The sequence below is a fragment of the Theropithecus gelada genome, chromosome 11 (genome assembly GCF_003255815.1).
Source record: "Theropithecus gelada isolate Dixy chromosome 11, Tgel_1.0, whole genome shotgun sequence".
Taxonomy (NCBI): domain Eukaryota; kingdom Metazoa; phylum Chordata; class Mammalia; order Primates; family Cercopithecidae; genus Theropithecus; species Theropithecus gelada.
The window spans coordinates 15,368,897-15,387,613 of record NC_037679.1 but is presented as its reverse complement, the minus strand read 5'-3'; the positions used below and the strand labels follow the sequence as shown (position 1 = coordinate 15,387,613).

Here is an 18,717-nt window from a genome sequence, read left to right as displayed (position 1 = left end):
GAGACCTGTAGTTGCTCACAAAGATGGGTCTGGTGCTGTGGTGCTTCCTGGGAGATGTAGTTTCCTGTGTATTGAAACCTGGGCTGCTCGCTGGCCTGCAGAGCACCGTTTTGAAGGTCCTAGCCCACCTGAGTTGGCTCACGCGCACGACTAGCCGCTCCCATACAGTACACCCGGCCTCTGTCGTCTCTTAAGGCCACTCCTATTCTACGGCTGACCCCTGGAGGTCACGTGGAGCTGTTCGCCACGCAAGTCTGGGTCCTTCAGCGATTGACCGGGGTCCTTGCTATCCAGGAGCCTCTCCCAAGCTGCCTGTTCGCGCGAGAGTTTGGAGGGGCGGGTTTGGGGTCGGTGTCTGATTGGGGCTCGCACCGCAGCACGCTCGAGCCCCGCTTAGGTACCAGTTAGCGCCACTGGAGCTGGGTCAGGCGGTCGCCGGGACACCCCGTGTGTGGCAAGCCGCGAAGCGCTCTGGAGGATTCCGGACAGCCCTGCTCCCCGCAGCCAGCTGTAGTTTCGGGAGCTACTGGGGCCAAAGTGAGAGTCCAGCGGTCTTCCAGCGCTTGGGCCACGGCAGCGGCCCTGGGAGCAGAGGTGGGACGGATGCGAGCGGCGAGGCGCTGGGCGCTGAGGGTTGGGGATGGACTGGAGCGAAAGCAATGGCGGAGTCCTTAGAAAGGGGGCTGAGGTCCGTACGGATAATCAGCTTACGGGCTGGAGATGGGGATGCAGGAATCTTCGGTGCGGGATCCAAATGGGCCCTAATTATTGAATGCTGGCCTCCTGGCCTGACTGAGGGCTCCCTGCTGGCAGTTCCCTAGTGCCTGTAGTCCTCGCGTAATCGCCAACTTACCTCCTGTAGCTGCCACAAAGCCCCGTGAACCCTAGACATGCAGTGCTAAAGTACCAACACCTAGGGCCTCACCTTTCCACGTAGAGTCTGGGACTGAGCCCCAAGTCCTGAGCTTGCGCTCCCACCTACCGCCCTGGGGGAATCAGAGCCCTCAAGCGCTGGAACAGAGAAGCCCCTTTGTGTCCCGGCCATTTCCTGGAAAGTAGAGCCAGAGTCACAGTGAAGCCTTTGAAAGCCCTGGGGTGAGGAGTGGGGGGGTCAGGGAAAAATGGAGTTGGCTTCTCACACTTGTTTTATTCCCACACAAACCCAGGTGGAGCGACCCCATTACGCTAAAGATGAAAGGCTGGGGTTGGCTGGCCCTGCTTCTGGGGGCCCTGCTGGGAACCGCCTGGGCTCGGAGGAGCCAGGATCTCCACTGTGGAGGTAAAGGCACAACAGGAAAAAGAAGTGGAGGAAGCAGAGCCTTGGGAGGGCATGAGATCCAAGGCCTGGGAGAAGGAGGAATGGAAATCCTGGGTTGATCCCATTCTCCTCACACCCTACCCCCACCCTCTCCCCTGCTCCCATTCTCTCCTCTTCCACCAGCGTGCAGGGCTCTGGTGGATGAACTAGAATGGGAAATTGCCCAGGTGGACCCCAAGAAGACTATTCAGATGGGATCTTTCCGGATCAATCCAGATGGCAGCCAGTCAGTGGTGGAGGTAACTGTTACTGTTCCCCCAAACAAAGTAGCTCACTCTGGCTTTGGATGACAATTCGACTGCTTAAAAAGGACCTTAGTTTAATAGAAATGAAGAAAATAGACTCAGAGAGATATCTAAAAGATTTGGCCCTTGGCCGGGCGCGGTGGCTCAAGCCTGTAATCCCAGCACTTTGGGAGGCCGAGACGGGTGGATCACGAGGTCAGGAGATCGAGACCATCCTGGCTAACACGGTGAAACCCCGTCTCTACTAAAAATACAAAAAAATAAGCCGGGCGAGGTGGCGGGCGCCTGTAGTCCCAGCTGCTCGGGAGGCTGAGGCAGGAGAATTGCGCGAACCCGGGAGGCGGAGCTTGCAGTGAGCGGAGATCTGGCCACTGCACTCCAGCCTGGGCGACAGAGCGAGACTCCGTCTCAAAAACAAAACAAAACAAAGATTTGGCCCTGTCTCATTTGGAAGAGGCTGCAGGCTTATTCCCCATGCACTTGCTTCCTGGCTCCAAACCTTAATACTTTGTTTCTGCTGTAGAATTTGTTAGCAAACAGGGAGTCCTGATCAGCCCCCTTTTCCACATCCACATGACTCGTTTTTACTGTAGCACTGTGGTATACATACAAACGTCCATTCAAAATCTGAATCAGAGCTAAAAATAAAAAATGAAAAATAAGAATAAAAGGTTTTATCATAATTAGGAAATTTTAGTCGAAAACAACACACATGTACACAAAGGTGTATCTAATAAGTAATATATAAGGCAATGTTAAGATTATGGTGCTAGCCTGGGCATCATGGCAAAACACCATCTCTACAAAGAAATGCAAAAGTTAGCAGTGCATGGTGGCATGTGCCTGTAGTGACCGCTACTTGGAAGGCTGAGGTGGGAGGATCACTTGAGCCTAGAGGATCACTTAAGCTCAAGAGGTCAAGGCTGTAGTAAGCCATGATCGTGCCACTGCACTCCAACCTGGAAAACACAGCAAAACTCTGTCTCAAAAAAAAAAACAAAACCCAGCACTTTGGGAGACTGAGCCAGGCAGATCACCTGAGGTTAGAAGTTTGAGACCAGCCTGGCCAACATGGTGAAACTTCATCTCTACTAAAAATACAAAAAATTAGCCAGGCGCGGTGGCGCATGCCTATAGTCCCAGCTACTCGGGAGGCTGAGGCAGGAGAATCAATTGAACCCAGGAGGCGGAGGTTGCAGTGAGCAAGGAACACCCCTCTGCACTCCATTCTGGTTGACAAGAGCAAAACTCTGTCTTGGGGAAAAAAAAAAATTATGGTACCTTAATAGCTGTTGTCCACAGAGCCTACACTACCTCTTTAATACTGTGCTTACTGAGGATATTAGTCTCAATTTTAAAAAATTATTATTATTATTATTTTTGAGTCAGAGTTTCGCTCTTGTTGCCCAGGATAGAGTGCAATGACACGATCTTGGCTCACTGCAACCTCTGCTTCCCGGATTCAAGCGTTTCTCCTGCCTCAGCCTCCCAAGTAGCTGGGATTACAGGCACGCACCACCATGCCTGGCTAATTTTGTACTTTTAGTAGAGACAGGGTTTTTCCATGTTGGTCAGGATGGTCTCAAACTCCTGACCTCAGGTGATCCACCCTCCTCGGCCTCCCAAAGTGCTGGGATTACAGGCGTGAGCCACCGTGCCTGGCCAAAAAAATATATATATTAATGAGAACACATGGACACAGGGAGGGGAACATCACACATCAGGTCCTGTTGGGGTGTGGGGGGCTAGGGGAGGGATAGCATTAGGAGAAATACCTAATGTAGATGACAGGTTGATAGGTGCAGCAAACCACCATGGCACATGTATACCTAGGTAACAAACCTGCACGTTCTGCACATGTATCCCAGAACTTAAAGTATAATTTAAAAAAAAAAAAATTGTCTTCATCTATAGAAATTAAAAGTATAAGTTGATCAGGGTTAATCAAAAAATTCTGTTTATAACTTGGAGCTAATGTTAACTGTCTTGTTTCTTAGAATTGTACAATGAAGTGCCGGGCACGGTGGCTCATGCCTGTAATCCCAGCACTTTGGGAGGCCGAGGTGGGTGGATTACCTGAAGTCAGGAGTTTGAGACCAGCCTGACCAACATGGAGAAACCCCGTCTCTACTAAAAATACAAAATTAGCTGGGCGTGGTGGCACATGCCTGTAATCCCAACTACTCGGGAGGCTGAGGCAGGAGAAATCACTTGAACCCGGGAGGTGGAGGTTGCAGTGAGCCAAGATTGCACCATTGCACTCCAGCCTGGGCAACAAGAGTGAAACTCCATCTCTAAAAAAAAAAAAGAATTGTACAATGAGGTAAAATCAAATCATATATTTGAAACTACTGCCAAGTACAGTGGCTCATACCTGTAATCCCAGCACTCTGGGAGACTGAGGCAGGCAGATCACTTGAGTGCAGGAGTTCGAGACCAGCCTGGGCAACATGGCAAAACTCTCTACAAAAAAAATACAAAAAAGTAGCTGAGCCTGGTGGTGCGCACCTGTGAGAGGCTGAGGTGGGAGGATCACCTGAGCCTGGGAAATCCAAGCTGTAGTGAGCCTCAGTCATCACACCACTGCACTCTAGCCTGGGCAATGCAGTGAGGCCTGTCTCAAAAAAAAAAAAAAAAGTACTTTGAAACTATCAAGTAAACTGTACTAATTAAAAACCACACTAGGCCGGGCACAGTGGCTCACATCTATAATCCCAGCACTTTGGGATGCTGAAGCGGGCAGATCATCTGAGGTCTGGAGTTTGAGACCAGCCTGACCAACATGGAGAAACCCCATCTCTACTAAAAATACAAAAGTTAGCTGGGTGTAGTGGTGCATGTCTGTAATCCCAGCTACTCAGGAGGCTGAGGCAGGAGAATCACTTGAACCCAGGAGGCGGAGGTTGCAGTGAGCCAAGATTGCAACATTGTGCTCTAGCCTGGGAAACAAGAGCAAAACCCCATCTCAGGGAAAAACAAAAAAACAAAAAAACCTAATTAAAAATTAAAATCAATTAGGGAAAGCTTTTTAGAATAGGTTGTTAGAGCTAGATTTGGAAAGAAAAGTAAGGATATAAATTACTAATGTACAGAGGTAGAAGAGAGTGACCCAAGGCTGAGGACATTTCTAGGTGCCTTATGCCCGCTCAGAGGCCCACCTCACAGAGCTGCTGGAGGAGATATGTGACCGGATGAAGGAGTATGGGGAACAGATTGATCCTTCCACCCATCGCAAGAACTATGTACGTGTAGTGGGCCGGAATGGAGAATCCAATGAACTGGACCTACAAGGCATCCGAATTGACTCAGATATCAGTGGCACCCTCAAGTTTGCGGTGAGCTATGGGAATCAGTAGCTGGTTCTTGGACATTAAGGGGTTGTTGGAGAACCAATTAGAAAGTTAGGCTGATATCCTTGTCCTCCTCTTTGGAAGTGAAGGCAAGAGGCCTTTTATTGCCCTGTGTCACCCATTTCTCCCTTGGGTTGGCAGTGTGAGAGCATTGTGGAGGAATACGAGGATGAACTCATTGAATTCTTTTCCCGAGAGGCTGACAATGTTAAAGACAAACTTTGCAGTAAGCGAACAGGTAAGCTGCCCCCACTTTATCTCCTGTTCTAGTAGCTCTGTGGAACCTGATATTCCCTAACTCACCCATACACCCCCATCCCAGAAACCTCTGGTATTAGCTCAAGAGCTATCTTCCATTTCCCTTGGCTTAGAGACTTGGGGTGTTCCTACCCATTTTCTGTCAGCTTTCAGAATTTGTGTCCCCTTGACCCTGAGATACAGGTGAGAGGGCAGTGGGGATGTTTTATCATTTATAAGCATATATTCTGCAGAATGGTGGTTGGTGTGTGTTTGTGTCAGCTTGGTCTGGGAAATTTTCTCAATACTGGCACATATCAATATGAGAGTGGCATTTTCCTTTAAATTGTTTGCCATTTGCAGATCTTTGTGACCATGCCCTGCACATATCGCATGATGAGCTATGAACCACTGGAGCAGCCCACACTGGCTTGATGGATCACCCCCAGGAGGGGAAAATGGTGGCAATGCCTTTTATATATTATGTTTTTACTGAAATGAACTGAAAAAATATGAAACCAAAAGTACAAACTGTGTTGTCTTTTCATGCCCGGAATTGCCCTTACATTAAGCTTGAAGATAAGGAGTTATAGACAGGAAAGATAATGGAGGAGAAAGAAGAGTTTTGGGATTGACACAGGATAAAGGTAGGAGAGGCCTGAACCTTTAATTTTTCTATCTTTTGAGATTCCATTCCACTCATAAACTAGATAAGCTTTCAGTCAGTGCCCACTCAATACCATGTCTTTAAGGTCTAATTTTGGAGAAGAGAGGAACCTCCATGAGGAAGCAGGGGAATATAAGCGTATGGTAGTGTAGAATTCTAGAAATCCTTTGTGTTCATGGCTGTTGAAACATAAAGTAAGACAGAGCTTGGTCTTGAAGGAAATAATGGACATGCATTATTCTTCCTTCCCTCCCCATCCAGATGGAGGGACCAGCAAGAACAGAGACAGGAAGGGGAAAATGGATGTGACCAACTCAGCTGAAAAGTAAGGGCTTTTTCGGATAGGGACAGACGAGGTAAGGAATATTGTTTAATGAGAGGCCTTGCTTGCCAGCCTAAGCTTTTAAATTCGATGCCAGTGGCAATAATAAAGTATATCTTTCTTATCTCTATCACTAGCCATTGTCAATCTAGACTATAAGTCTGTCCACACTTCTGTGTGTAGAGATTCTAGACTGGGGCATAGGGATGAAAAACCTAAAAGATACCTTCTTTTGGAAACTTCTTTTTTTCTTTTCCTTTTTTTTTTTTTCTAAGACAGAGTCCTGCTCTATCGCCTAGGCTGGCATGCAGTGGCGCAATCTCGGCTCACTGCAAGCTCCACCTCCCAGGTTCACACCATTATCCTGACTCAGCCTCCCGAGTAGCTGGGACTATAGGCACCCGCCACCGCACCAGCTAATTTTTTTTTTTTGTGAGACCGAGTCTCGCTCTGTCGCCCAGGCTGGAGTGCAGTGGCGTGATCTCGGCTCACTGCAAGCTTCACCTCCTGGGTTCACGCCATTCTCCTGCCTCAGCCTCCTGAGTAGCTCGGACTATAGGCACCTACCACCACATCCAGCCAATTTTTTGTATTTTTAGTAGAGACGGGGTTTCACCGTGTTAGCCAGGATGGTCTCAATCTCCTGATGTTGTGATCCACCTGCCTTGGCCTCCCAAAGTACTGGGATTACAGGCTTGAGCCACCGTGCCTGGCCCGCACCAGCTAATTTTTTTGTATTTTCAGTAGAGGCGGGGTTTCACCATGTTAGCCAGGATGGTCTCGATCTCCTGACCTCGTGGTCACCCACCTCAGCCTCCCCAAGTGCTGGGATTACAGGTGTGAGCCACCGCGCCTAGTGGAAAATTCTTAAATACCCTGATCCTGAGGTGTGGTTGTCTCAGGGTTTCAAATGGAATATCTCCCAGGAACACCTCAAGGAGAGAAGACCTGAATAAACATTTCAAAGGTTTTAAAAATTTTAGAATCTAAAGGAACCTTAGCGGTTGTCTGGTTCACCTCTGCCCATTTTATAGATGAAGAAGCTGAGGGCCAGAAAAGCCACAGAACTTCATGAAGTTCTGTATTTAATGGCAAAACTGGGTCTATAAGCTATCTTTTCCAAGTGTCAATCTGATCTAATATAGCTATAGTTTCTATTTTAAGTCTTTTTTTTCTAATAATACCTTGCACTAAGCCTGACACATAGAACGCATATATTCCACAAAGCTTTCTTGTACCAAAAATCTCTATGAAATCTGACACATTAACTAGAGCACAGAGCAAGCACTCTGATATTTGTTGTCAACTAATATCAACCTGGTGTTAATTCCATCTTCTCCCATCAGCCATAAGAAATGCTGTGTTCTCTCTAGTTTTCCAAACCAACTATTATAAACCTTATTTTTTTCTTCTATGATACATATAAGTAATAATTACATTTTTTCATGCCCCTGAAAGTATACCCAAGGTTCTGTCCATTTCCTGCTTCGTGCCTAAAAATTCCTTTCTCTTCCATCAGAAAGCTTATCAGAAGTATAAATGAGAGTACTCTTCAAGCCGAGTGCGGTGGCTCATGCCCATAATCCCAACACTTAGGGAGGCCAAGGTGGGAGGATCGCTTGAGTCCAGGAGTTTGAGACTGGCCTAGGCAATATAATGAGACCCCATCTCTACAAAAAATACAAAAATTAGCCGGCATAATTGTGTGCACCTGTGGTCCCAGTGACTCTGGAGGCCAAGGTGGCAAGATCTCGAACCCAGGAGGCTGAGGCTGCACTGAGCTGTGATTGCACTACTGCACTCTAGCCTGGGCAACAGAGTGAGACTCTGTCTCAAATACAATAAAGAGAGTACTCTTCTGGAAACTTAAAACAGTTTTAATTTAGAAAACAAATTATTCATAGTTTTAAATAAATACATTTAATGTTAATCAGTAACAAGTTACTTGTGATGCACCTTACTGGTTTGTCAAAGTACAGCTGTTAAGAACTCTCCAGCTGGAGAGACGTTGTCATTGGTACACAAGGGTATGTCCTATATAGGAAAGGGTGGATGTTACCTTCTAGGCTTGATTAAGGATACACTTTGTGGGTTTTTAAATTTTTTTTATTTTTTCCTGAGGCAGAGTCTCGCTCTGTTGCCCAGACTAAAGTACAGTGGTGCAATCTTGGCTTACTGCAACCTCCGCCTCCCGGTTCAAGCGATTCTCCTGACTCAGCCTCCTAAGTAGCTGGGATTACAGGCATGTGCCATCATGCCTAGCTAATTTTTGAGTTTTTTGTAGAGACAGTGGTGTTTCACCATGTTGGCCAGGCTGGTCTCAAACTCTTGGCTTCAAGTAATCCGCCCACCTAAGCCTCCCAAAGTGTTGGGATTACAGGCGTGAGTCACCGTGCCTGGCAGGAAGATACACTTTGCAAACCTCTTATTTTATTATTATTATTATTATTATTATTATCTTAGCAAGACAGGGGTCTTGCTCTGTTGCTCAGGCTGGAGTGAAATGGCATGATCATAACTCATTGCAGCCTCTAACTCCTGGCTTCAAGCAATCTTCCTGCCTTGGCCTCCTGAATTTCTAGGATTACAGGCAAGCACCACCATGCCCGGCTTTGCACATGTTTTAATTCATATCACAAGGAATCCATGAATTTATCTGAACCCTCTGGAGGTTCATTATAATAAATTATTATAGCCCAGTATTTGGTAGAGCATATACTCTTAACCTTGTAAATCTGATTAAGCTTCAGATGCCTTCTTAATTTATCAGTAAAATGTTAGATGTTAATAAACACTTCCGAAGACAGTGTTAAATGAGGTACAGATATAATAGGAAAGTTCATTATGTGAAAATTTAGTCCTTTAGAAATAAGTTTTAGGGCTGGGCGCAGTGGCTCATGCCTGTAATCCCAGCACTTGGGGAGGCCGAGGCAGACGGATCAGTTGAGGCCAGGAGTTCAAGACCAAGCCTGGCCAACATGCCAGAAACCCATCTCTACCAAAACACAAAAATTAGCCAGGTGTAGTGCCATGCGCCCGTAGTCCCAGCTACTAGGGAGGCAGAGGTTGCAGTGAAGATTGCGCCACTGCACTTCAGCCTGGGCAATAAAGTGAGACTCAAAAAAAAGTTTAGGCCAGATGCAGCAGCTCACACCTATAATCCCAACACTTTGGGAGGCTGAGGCAGGAGGATCATTTGAGCCCAGGAGTTTGAGACCACCCTGGGCAACATAGGACCCTGTCTACGCAAAAAAATTAGCTGGGTATAGTGGCAGGCAGTCCTGTCTACTCAGTAGGCTAAGGTGGGAGGACTGCTTGAGCTAGGGAGGTCGAGATTGCAGTGAGTCATGATCTCGCCACTGCACTTCAGCCTGGGTGACAGAGCAAGACCCTGTCTCAAAAAAAAAGAAACAAAAAAAGTGACGTGGCATGATCTCGACTCATTGCAACCTCCACCTCCCGGGTTCAAGTGATTCTCCTGCCTCAGCCTCCCAAGTAACTGGGACTATAGGCGCCCACCACCATGCCCAGCTAATTTTTGTATTTTTAGTAGAGGTGGGGTTTCACCATGTTGGCCACACTGGTCTTGAACTCCTGATCTGAAATGATCCACTCACTTTGGCCTCCTGAAATGCTGGGATTACAGGCATGAGCCACTGCCTAGCCAAAAAAAAAAAAAGTTTTACAGAATTTTTTAACTTAAAAAGGATTCATAGGTACAATATTCCTTTAAATATAGGACGGGGCAGGTGCAGTGGTTCACGCCTGTAATCCCAGCAGTTTCAGAGGCTGAGGCAGCAGATCACTTGAGCTTAGGAGTTTGAGACCAGCCTGGGCAACATGGAGAAGCCCCATCTCTACAAAAAATACAAAAATTAACCAGGCAGGGCACACCTGCAGTCCCAGCCACTCAGGAGGCTGAGGTGGGAGGGTGGCTTGGGCCCAGGAGGTTGCCATGAGCTGAGATCTTGCCACTGCACTCCACAGCCTGGGTGACAGAGCCAGACTGTCATAAATAAATAGGAATAAACAGCATGGGGAAGGGAAATAATATATGTTGAATACTTGTATAACAAGCACATACACACTCTTTTTTTTTTTTTTGAGACAGGGTTTTGCTCTGTTGTCCAGGCTGGAGTACAGTTGTGAGATTATGGCTCACTGCAACCTCCACTTCCCAGGCTCCAGCAATCCTCCCACCTCAGCCTCCTGAGTAGCTGGGACTACAGGCACGTGTCACCAGGCCCAACTAACTTAAAAAATGTTTTGTAGAGATAGGGTCTTGCTGTTTTGCCCAGGCCAGTCTCAAACTATTGGGCTCTAGTGGTCCTCTTGGCCTTCCAAAGTGCCGGGATTACAAATGTGAGCCACCTTGCCTGCTTTAATCTTTATAACTCTAAGAAATAGATGTTATTCCTATTTTATAGATGAAGAAACTAAGCTCAGAGAGATTAAGTGTCTCGCTAGTCAGCGAGGAGCCAAGACTTCAACCCCAATGATCCTCTAATCCCTAGTCCAGTGGTCTTTCTGTTATACCTCATTCTATGTAGTGGAGTCTCCAAGTGGCTGTATAAAGTAGTACTTTTTAAACATGGCTTGAAAAACTGTCTCCAAGTTTGAATGTATGCCCTCTGATTCTAGTAATCTATAGTGGAAAAGCATTATATCCTCTGTTCAGCCATTTTTCCTGACTATTCCTTATAAGACACCCCTTTTACCTTTCTGGTCATTTTTTGTTTTTGCTGTTGTTTGAGACGGAATCTCGCTCTGTCGCCAAGGCTGGAGTGCAGTGATGCAATCTCAGCTCACTGCAACCTCTGCTTCCCCTGCTCATGCGATTCTCCTACCTCAGCCTCCCAAGTAGCTGGGATTACAGGCATGCACCACCACGCCCGGCTAATTTTGTATTTTTAGTAAAGACGGGGTTTCTCCATGTTGGTCAAGGCTGGTCTTGAACTCCCAACCTCAGGTGATTTGCCCACCTCAGCCTCCCAAAGTGCTGGGATTACAGGCATGAGCCACCGCGCCTGGCCTAATTTTTGTAATTTTAGTAGAAACGGGGTTTCAACATGTTGACCAGGCTGGTCTCAAACTCCTGACCTCAGGTGATCCGCCTGTCTCGGCCTTCCAAAATGCTGGATTAGAGGCGTGAGCCACCGCGCCTGGGCTGTAGTTTTGAGACAAGCTTGCTCAGTCGCCCAGGCTGGAATGGAGTACATGGAGTGCAGTGATCATGGCTCACTGTAGCCTCAACCTCCTGAGCTCAACTGATCCTCCAACCTCAGCTGTCCCAGTACCTGGGACTATAGGTGCACACCACCTGAACTGGCTTTTTACATTTTTTGTTGAGGTGGAATTTCATCTTGTTGCCCAGAGTGGTCTTGAATTCCTGGTCTCAGGTGATCCTTCTGCCTTGGCCTTCCAAAGTGCTGAGACTACCACTCCTGGGATTACTGGCATGAGAAACCACACCCAGCCCCCTTTCTGGTCATTTCAAATGCTAAATGTTTGTCTCTCCAACTTTATATATTCTGTCAGTCACTATTTATTATCTAGTTCATGTATGGATGTGAAAGTCTTTACAGATGAGTAAGACTATAGTTCCTTATCTTTTTTCTTTATTTTTTTAAAGACAAGCTCTCACTATGTTGTCCAGTCTGGAGTACAGTGGCTATTCACAGGCATGATCATTAGGCACTATAGCCTCAAACTCCTGGGCTCAAGCAATCCTCCTGCCTCAGCCTCTTTAGCAACTGAAATTACAGGCCCGTTCCACCTTGCTTGGCTTAAATATCTTTTTTTTTTTTTTGAGACAGAGTCTTGCTCTGTTGCCCAGGCTGGAGCGCATCTCACTGCAAGCTCCACCTCCTGGGTTCACACCATTCTCCTGCCTCAGCCTCCTGAGTAGCTGGGACTACAGGCGCCCGCCACCACACCCAGCTAATTTTTTGTATTTTTAGTAGAGACGGGGTTTCACCGTGTTAGTCAGGATGGTCTCGATCTCCTGACGTTGTGATCCACCCGCCTTGGCCTCCCAAAGTTCTGGGATTACAGGCGTGAGCCACCGTGCCCGGCCGAAATATCTTTAAATATAGCAACACAGTGAGTTGATGTTTCCAGGAGACAGTTGACAATGACTTAAAAATCCCTGACAGTTACAGCTGATAGTTCACAATTGCCAGATATGGTGGCTCATGCTTGTAATCCCAACACTTTGGGAGACCAAGGAAGGAGGATCAGTTGAGCCCAGGAGTTCAAGACCAGCCTGGGCAACATAGCAAGACCCTGTCCCTACAAAAAAAAAAAAAAAAAAAGGAAAAATTAAAAATTAGCCAGGTGTGGTGGTAAGTGCCTGTAGTCCCAGCTGCTTTGGAGAGTGAGGTGAGAGGATTGCTTGAGGCCAGGAAGTTGGGCAGCAGTGAGCGACGATCATGCCACTGCATTCCAGCCTGGGTTACAGAGCAAGACCTTCTCTAAAAAAAAAAAAAAAATCACAATCATCATGGAAGAAATACAGCTTAGGGCCAGGTGCTGTGACCAACCTGGCCAACATGGTGAAACCTCGTCTCTACTAAAAATACAAAAATTAGCTGAACGTGGTGGCACGCACCTGTAATCCCAGCTACTCAGGAGGCTGAGGCAGGAGAATCACTTGAACCAGGGAGGCAGAGGTTGCAGTGAGCTGAGAGCTGAGATTGTGCCACTGCACTCCAGCCTGGGTGACAGAGTGAAACTCCATCTCAAAAAAAAAAAAAAGAAAAGAAAAGAAAAAGAAATACAGCTTAGTAATGCTGACCTTGGTCTGAATTTATAGCTATACCAATTACAAGCTATGACACTGGGTAGGATACTTCATCTAAGTCTTGGTTTTCTCTTCTTTTTATTTTTTTAAAATAAACTATGAAACTTAGAGTTGTTGTGAAGATTAAGATAATGCACATTCCAGGCCAGGCACAGTGGCTCACGCCTGTAATCCTAGCACTTTGGAGAGCAGCCTGGGCAACATGGTGAAACCCCATCTCTACTAAAATAGAAAAAAAAAAAAAAAAATTAGCCAGGTGTGGTGGCGTGCGCCCCCCGGGAGGTGGAAGTTGCAGTGAGCCAAGATCACACCACTGCACTCCAGCCTGGGCGACAGAATGAGACTCCATCTCCAAAAAAAAAAAAAAAAGATACTGCATGTTCCACATTTACATAGTATCTGCAGATAGTAAGGGATCCTCCAGTTTAAGTTTTAGCTATTATCTATTAAATACAGGAGTTTGGTTTACCCATGTAGTTTAAGGGTTTAAATTTATGTTTTATTAGCCCACTTGTCCTTTGCCACCAGGGGGTGCTATTGCATCCCTACATTTTAAAGAGGCCCTCCCAAGGTCACAACAACCTGAATTCTCAGCCTTCTCTCCCTTGCCCCTTCAAGTTCCCAAGCACTTAGTTATACTTGAACCTAGGGCTCACTTGGCTGTTTTATTCATGACAATCTTTCTTCCTTAACATTCTCTCCATCTCCCCAGGTCCCATCAGTGTTGAGAAGGAATCTAGGCCAGCTCCTGGAAGATGCCAGTTAGCCCCTTTGATCCTGTGCTTTCCAATTGCCCTTACAGCAGTCGATGTCAGGACTGGACAACTTCAAAACAAGTCCATAAAGTCCCCATGGTACTAGGGCTCTGGGACCCAGTGTTGAGAGGATTAGGGCATTGCTCTTCCCCACCCAATCACTAAAGCTCCAAGACCTCCTGTGGCCTCCAAAAATTATCCCTTTGGTAGTCTCATCCTGGGGCACTGAAGTTCAGTCCTGTGTCTGCTGGTTAGTCTCTGTGGATAATTAACCAGAGAAAAGGAACCAGTTCAGACTATTCTAGAGTTATGTGGAAATCCTTTATGAGATGCTAAATTGGGAGCAAATATTGATCAGTGAAGCTTTGAAGTCACCAGGGAGGTAGCTGAGGTCAGTGCTCCTCTGGAGCATTGCCTAAAGTTTTTTCCTGAGACCTAACTATCTGATCCCCAGGCCAGAAAAGCATTGGTTGTTAGGTGTGAAGCTGGGTATAAAGAAAATTAAGAAGAGAAAATAGCGGTTTTCTTTCTCTTTTTTCAAGTCTAAACTAGAAACTCGGTTCTTTGTAAAGGAGATCTATCTAAACCTGGCTTAGATGGATACTGAGACCTCTGATCCTTGTTACTGCTATGTGGTGAGACAAAAGGGCTATTCACAGCTGGGCGCAGTGGCTCATGCCTGTAATCCCAGTACTTTGGGAGCCCGAGGTGGGTGGATCACCTGAGGTCAGGATTTCGAGACCAGCCTGACCAACATGGCAAAACCCCGTCTCTACTAAGAATACAAAAATTAGTTGGGCATGGTGGCGGGTGCCTATAATCCCAGCTACTCCGGAGGCTGAGGCAGGAAAATCCTTGAACCCGTGAGGCAGAGGTTGCAGTGAGCTGAGATAGTACCACTGCATTCCAGCCTGGGCTGCAGAGCGAGACTCTGTCTCAAAAAAAAAAGGTTGTTCACTTGGGGCTGGAGGTTTGTGGATAAGATGCCCTGGTCCTTGGGTCAGTTCCCCTCTACCCTTGGGTCAATGACTACGACAGGCTTGGGGAGGCACAAAGGTCCTGAAGCCTTGTCTACCCAGAGGAGTTAGAAAGTGGTGCGGAATATCACTTCAGGGTCGTGTAATGGTCTCTGGGGAGCACAGGATGAGAGAGCATAGAAGATTGCCAGGTGGCCGGGTGCGGTTGCTCACGCATGTAATTCCAGCACTTTGGGAGGCTGAGGCGGGTGCATCACGAGGTCAGGAGATCGAGACCATCCTGGCTAACACGGTGAAACCCCGTCTCTACTAAAAGTACAAAAAATTAGCCGGGTGTGGTGGCCGGCGCCTGTAGTCCCAGCTACTCGGGAGGCTGAGGCAGGAGAATGGCGTGAACCCGGGGGGCGGAGCTTGCAGTGAGCCAAGATCGCGCCACTGCACTCCAGCCTGGGCGACAGAGCAAGACTCGTCTCCAAAAAAAAAAAAGGTTGCCAAGTGGAAGTGACCCAGAGGCCCTAGAGAATGATGTGAGGAAAGGGGATCTTCGATGAGGGGTTAGTCTGCGGCTCCTAATGTATGTCTAAAGTGGGGTGGGCTGCTGTGTGGGGTTACGTGACCAGAGTGGCAGTGAGACTAATGCCCATGACCCAGAGACTGTGGCCGGCTTTGTAAGCCTTCATAGTAAGGGGGCAGTTGTTAAGACTTGGATTTCCTGCCATTATACATAGAACTGACAGCTCACAAAGCACTGGATATTCAGGCTCCTGCTTTTGCTTTTCTACCCATATCGGGGTCTGTTAGTATCTATAATGTCGTGGCCTCTGCTGACCTCAAATGATCTCCACCAAGCAACTAACTCTGGCATCACAGCCTGTTGTCCACATGATGTCGCCTCCATGGCCATGAAGCCATTAACCAAAGACATTCCTCAAGAAAGCGTGCCAAGGCGGTAGGAGGAGCAGGCAATGATCAGTTTCCATGATAGCTTATTAAGGAATTGGCTTCAAGGACCTTCAAAGATCGAGTCCTGGAGCGTCTCCTTCAGTATTCGCCTCAGAGATAACCCCAAATTTGTTAAGGTCAAAGGGAAAAGCCAAGAGGGAAGTTAACTGAGTTCTCAGGCACCTACTTGGCCACCCGCATTCCCCCGCCCGCCACCCATACACCCTTAATTAGCCCTAATCCGGGCGGTCCAATCCTCCCCGTCACAACTGCTGTCAAGGGCTCAGGTCCCGCCCCACTTCCATACCGGACCAATGGCCGGGCCCAGGGAGAGTCCCCTGAGAGGGGCGGGCTCGGGTTCCGGCCAGTGGGCGGGGCCTCGCTGAGGACCCCGGGCTGGGCGCCGCCGCCGGTTCGTCTACCCTTTCCCTCAGGCGCCTCCTTTCAACCTTGTCCACCCGTCGGCGCGGCCTCTGGTGCAGCGGCGGCTGCTCCTGTTCCTGCCGCAGCTCTCTCCCCTTCTTACCTCCCCATCAGATCCCGGAGATCGCCCGCCATGGCTTTACTCACTGCGGCCGCCCGGCTCTTAGGAACCAAGGTGAGCAGCGAAGGGAGGGAGCACGCCGTCCCAGGGTGGGGCTGAGGCGACCGCAGGCCCTCCGGCGCCGGGGTCTCCCTCCCACACCCGTGCGCACCCTGCGCGCCTTAAAGGGCCCTGCGCTTGGCTGGCCGCCAGCCCTGCGTGAAGCTCCCGGGACCATGTGCCGCACTTCCCTTCTGTCTTCTGGGGGTGAAGTGTACGCCGCCCGCCCTCGGCCAGCAGTCTAGAGCGCGTGAGGCGGCCGACCCTGCTGTCACTCCGCATGTCTGAAATGAAAGGGGAGGGGATGCGTGGCCCTGAAATAGGAAGGAGCTGAGAGAGGAACCTCTGGTAGAGAAGAGATGTGGTGTTCCTCTGGAGTTACATTCAGTTTGGTGGAGGGAGCGGGAGTGAAGAGATGTGCTCACTCTGGAGCAGTGGCTAATTTCGTCCTCTGCTTTATAGGAAGGGCATTGTCAGTTCCCGAACTGCCTGTTTCCATTTCTCCAAGTCTATTATTTAAACCTTCGGTGACCACGCCGAGCATAAGAATGGGTCCTTCAGGCCCTCCTCTTTGTCCTTGGGACTCTTGCACTTTTTATATAGGAGGAGCTTGGGTGAGGTGGAGCATTTCTGTACAGCCTCCTGCATGACTATCATATATGATTGGAGAAAGAACCAGAAAGGTGGTTCCACCAAACTGCAGGCCAATAAAGGAAGATCCTCGGCAAGAGATAGTAATGCCAAGGTCACATGACCATCATACTACTTGCTTACCCAGGTTTTGCCGTTGATCTTAAGTCTACTTTATCCAGGAACTTTCTCTCCTTCTTTGGGGTCCTTTACTTGGTATTGGCCATAGAAATACTGTTGCAGGTAATGATGCCTTCAATTTCAAATCGCCAGTACTTTTAGTTCTAGGTAACTTGGCCCTTTTAGACAGAAACTGCTGTGCTGAGGGAGTCCCAGCCCTCTAATCCAAGCAGGGGACAGTCCCACAAGTGACCTTGACTTCTGCAAAGAACTCAGTTTTTCCTGCGGATAATTTAAAGCTGATAGCACCTAAAGGAAAGGAAAGCCTTAGGATGGTTTTGGCTTGCTGTATGTAATTTTTTTTTTTTTTTTTTTGAGACAGGATATTGCTCTGTCACTCAAGCTGGAGTCTTCTGGTGTGACCAAGGCTCCCTGCAGCTTGAGCCTCTCCTGGGCTCAAGCAATCCTCCCACTTCAGCCTCCTGAGTAGCTGGGACCACAGGTGTGCACCGCCACACCCGGCTAATCTTTTTTTATTTTTTAGTGGAGGCGGTGTCTCCTTATGTTGCCCAGGCTGGTCTTGAACTCCTGAGCTCAAGTGATCTTCCTGACTCAGCCTCCCAAAGTGCTGGGATTACAGGTGTGAACCACTGCACCTGGCCTGCTGGGCATTATTTTTCATGGTTGGCACAAAGTGTAACTTGTGAGATTTACCTTGGTTCTTCCAGGCACCGAGTGGCAAGTACTAGCTGAGCATTTGGGAGATGCTTGTCTTACTTGGCTGTTGCTTCTCCTGCTGCTGGGGAAAGGGTAAGGAAACCTCTTGGGAAATGAAGCAAGTTCTAGATAGCATTTTGGCAGAATGGGGGACACTATAATTAGCTCATTTTGGACCTGTTAACCCAAACCAGAGAGTCTAACCCTACAGTGAATGTGAAAAGTCTTAGGATTTACCTATTGAATTTATTTTGCTCCTTAAGCCCATATGGAAGCTCAGAACACTTTTGGGGTGACAGAGCTACGTAATTATGGTACCATTATTTTCCTATTAGAGATGGCCTGGCGATCTTAGTAACCTATCAGTTGAAAGCCATTAGAAGGCTTTTGACCCTTAAAAGTAGGACAGGCGCAGTGACTCACACCTGTAATCTCAGCACTTTGGGAGGTGGAGGTGGGTGGATCACCTGAGGTCGGGAATTCGAGGCCAGCCTGACCAACATGGAGAAACCCCATCTCTACGAAAAATGCAAAATTAGCCAGGCATGGTGGTGGATGCCTGTAATCCCAGCTACTTGGGAGGCTGAGGCAGGAGAATCACTCAAACCCGGGAAGCGGATGTTGCGGTGAGCCGAGATCACGCCATTGCCCTCCAGCCTGGGCAACAAGAGCAAAACTCCGTCTCAAGGAGAAAAAACAAAAAGGGTAGCAAAGCCCAGTACACTCAGGACTGGAAATCTCCTGAGAAATAAGCAATATGACCAGGATACCAAGAAGCTTGTTGGCTTGTCAGCATTGCTGGCACCTGCCTGTGCTTTCTAGATTAGCCTGTGGATAATGGTAGTCATAATTGGTAATTTTACTTTTGCTAATAAGGTAGACTTTGGGAGGCAGTAATTTCTCACCAGTGAGAACTGACTCTTACCACTTTGAGTGTCAGCGTCAGGTGTAGTTTTACTTTTATGAGAAGAAAATTTTTTTTTTTTTTTTGAGACAGAGTCTCACTCTGTCAGGCTGGAGTGCAGTGGAGTAATCTCTTCTCGCTGTAACCT

The 18,717-nt window shown here is 47.8% G+C and overlaps 2 protein-coding genes across 6 annotated transcripts in view; both read left to right on the top strand.

Annotated features, from left to right (window-relative positions):
- The first annotated feature begins 66 nt into the window (after positions 1–66).
- CNPY2 (canopy FGF signaling regulator 2) lies at positions 67–5,681 on the top strand. 2 transcript variants are annotated; one of them, XM_025401632.1, is made up of 6 exons: positions 67–594; positions 1,167–1,279; positions 1,442–1,557; positions 4,695–4,898; positions 5,055–5,151; positions 5,514–5,681. In XM_025401632.1, the coding sequence occupies exons 2-6, from the start codon at positions 1,192–1,194 to the stop codon at positions 5,555–5,557; spliced, it is 549 nt and encodes a 182-aa protein (XP_025257417.1). In that variant the 5' UTR covers positions 67–594; positions 1,167–1,191; the 3' UTR covers positions 5,558–5,681. The 2 variants fall into 2 exon arrangements, with proteins under 2 accessions (XP_025257417.1, XP_025257418.1); XM_025401633.1 differs by having other exon boundaries at positions 462–537.
- CS (citrate synthase) overlaps positions 356–18,717 on the top strand; it is a 46,502-nt gene continuing 28,140 nt past the window's right edge. Inside the window, exons 1-4 of one of the 4 annotated variants that reach the window (XM_025401624.1) lie at positions 356–594; positions 1,167–1,279; positions 1,442–1,557; positions 16,153–16,213. In XM_025401624.1, the coding sequence (XP_025257409.1) occupies positions 1,535–1,557; positions 16,153–16,213 (84 nt within the window). In that variant the 5' untranslated portion in view covers positions 356–594; positions 1,167–1,279; positions 1,442–1,534. Of the gene's footprint in view, positions 595–1,166; positions 1,280–1,441; positions 1,558–15,981; positions 16,214–17,676; positions 17,759–18,717 lie in introns of those variants that run through there. The other 3 variants (XM_025401627.1, XM_025401625.1, XM_025401626.1) reach the window with 3 other exon arrangements.

Excerpts from the sequence above, each read along its gene's own strand:
- CNPY2 (XM_025401632.1), top strand. The coding sequence starts at position 1,192 with ATGAAAGGCTGGGGTTGGCTGGCCCTGCTTCTGGGGGCCCTGCTGGGA. Across the intron at positions 1,558-4,694 it reads GCAGCCAGTCAGTGGTGGAG|GTGCCTTATGCCCGCTCAGA; the intron begins GTAACTGTTACT and ends GGACATTTCTAG. Across the intron at positions 5,152-5,513 it reads ACTTTGCAGTAAGCGAACAG|ATCTTTGTGACCATGCCCTG; the intron begins GTAAGCTGCCCC and ends TGCCATTTGCAG.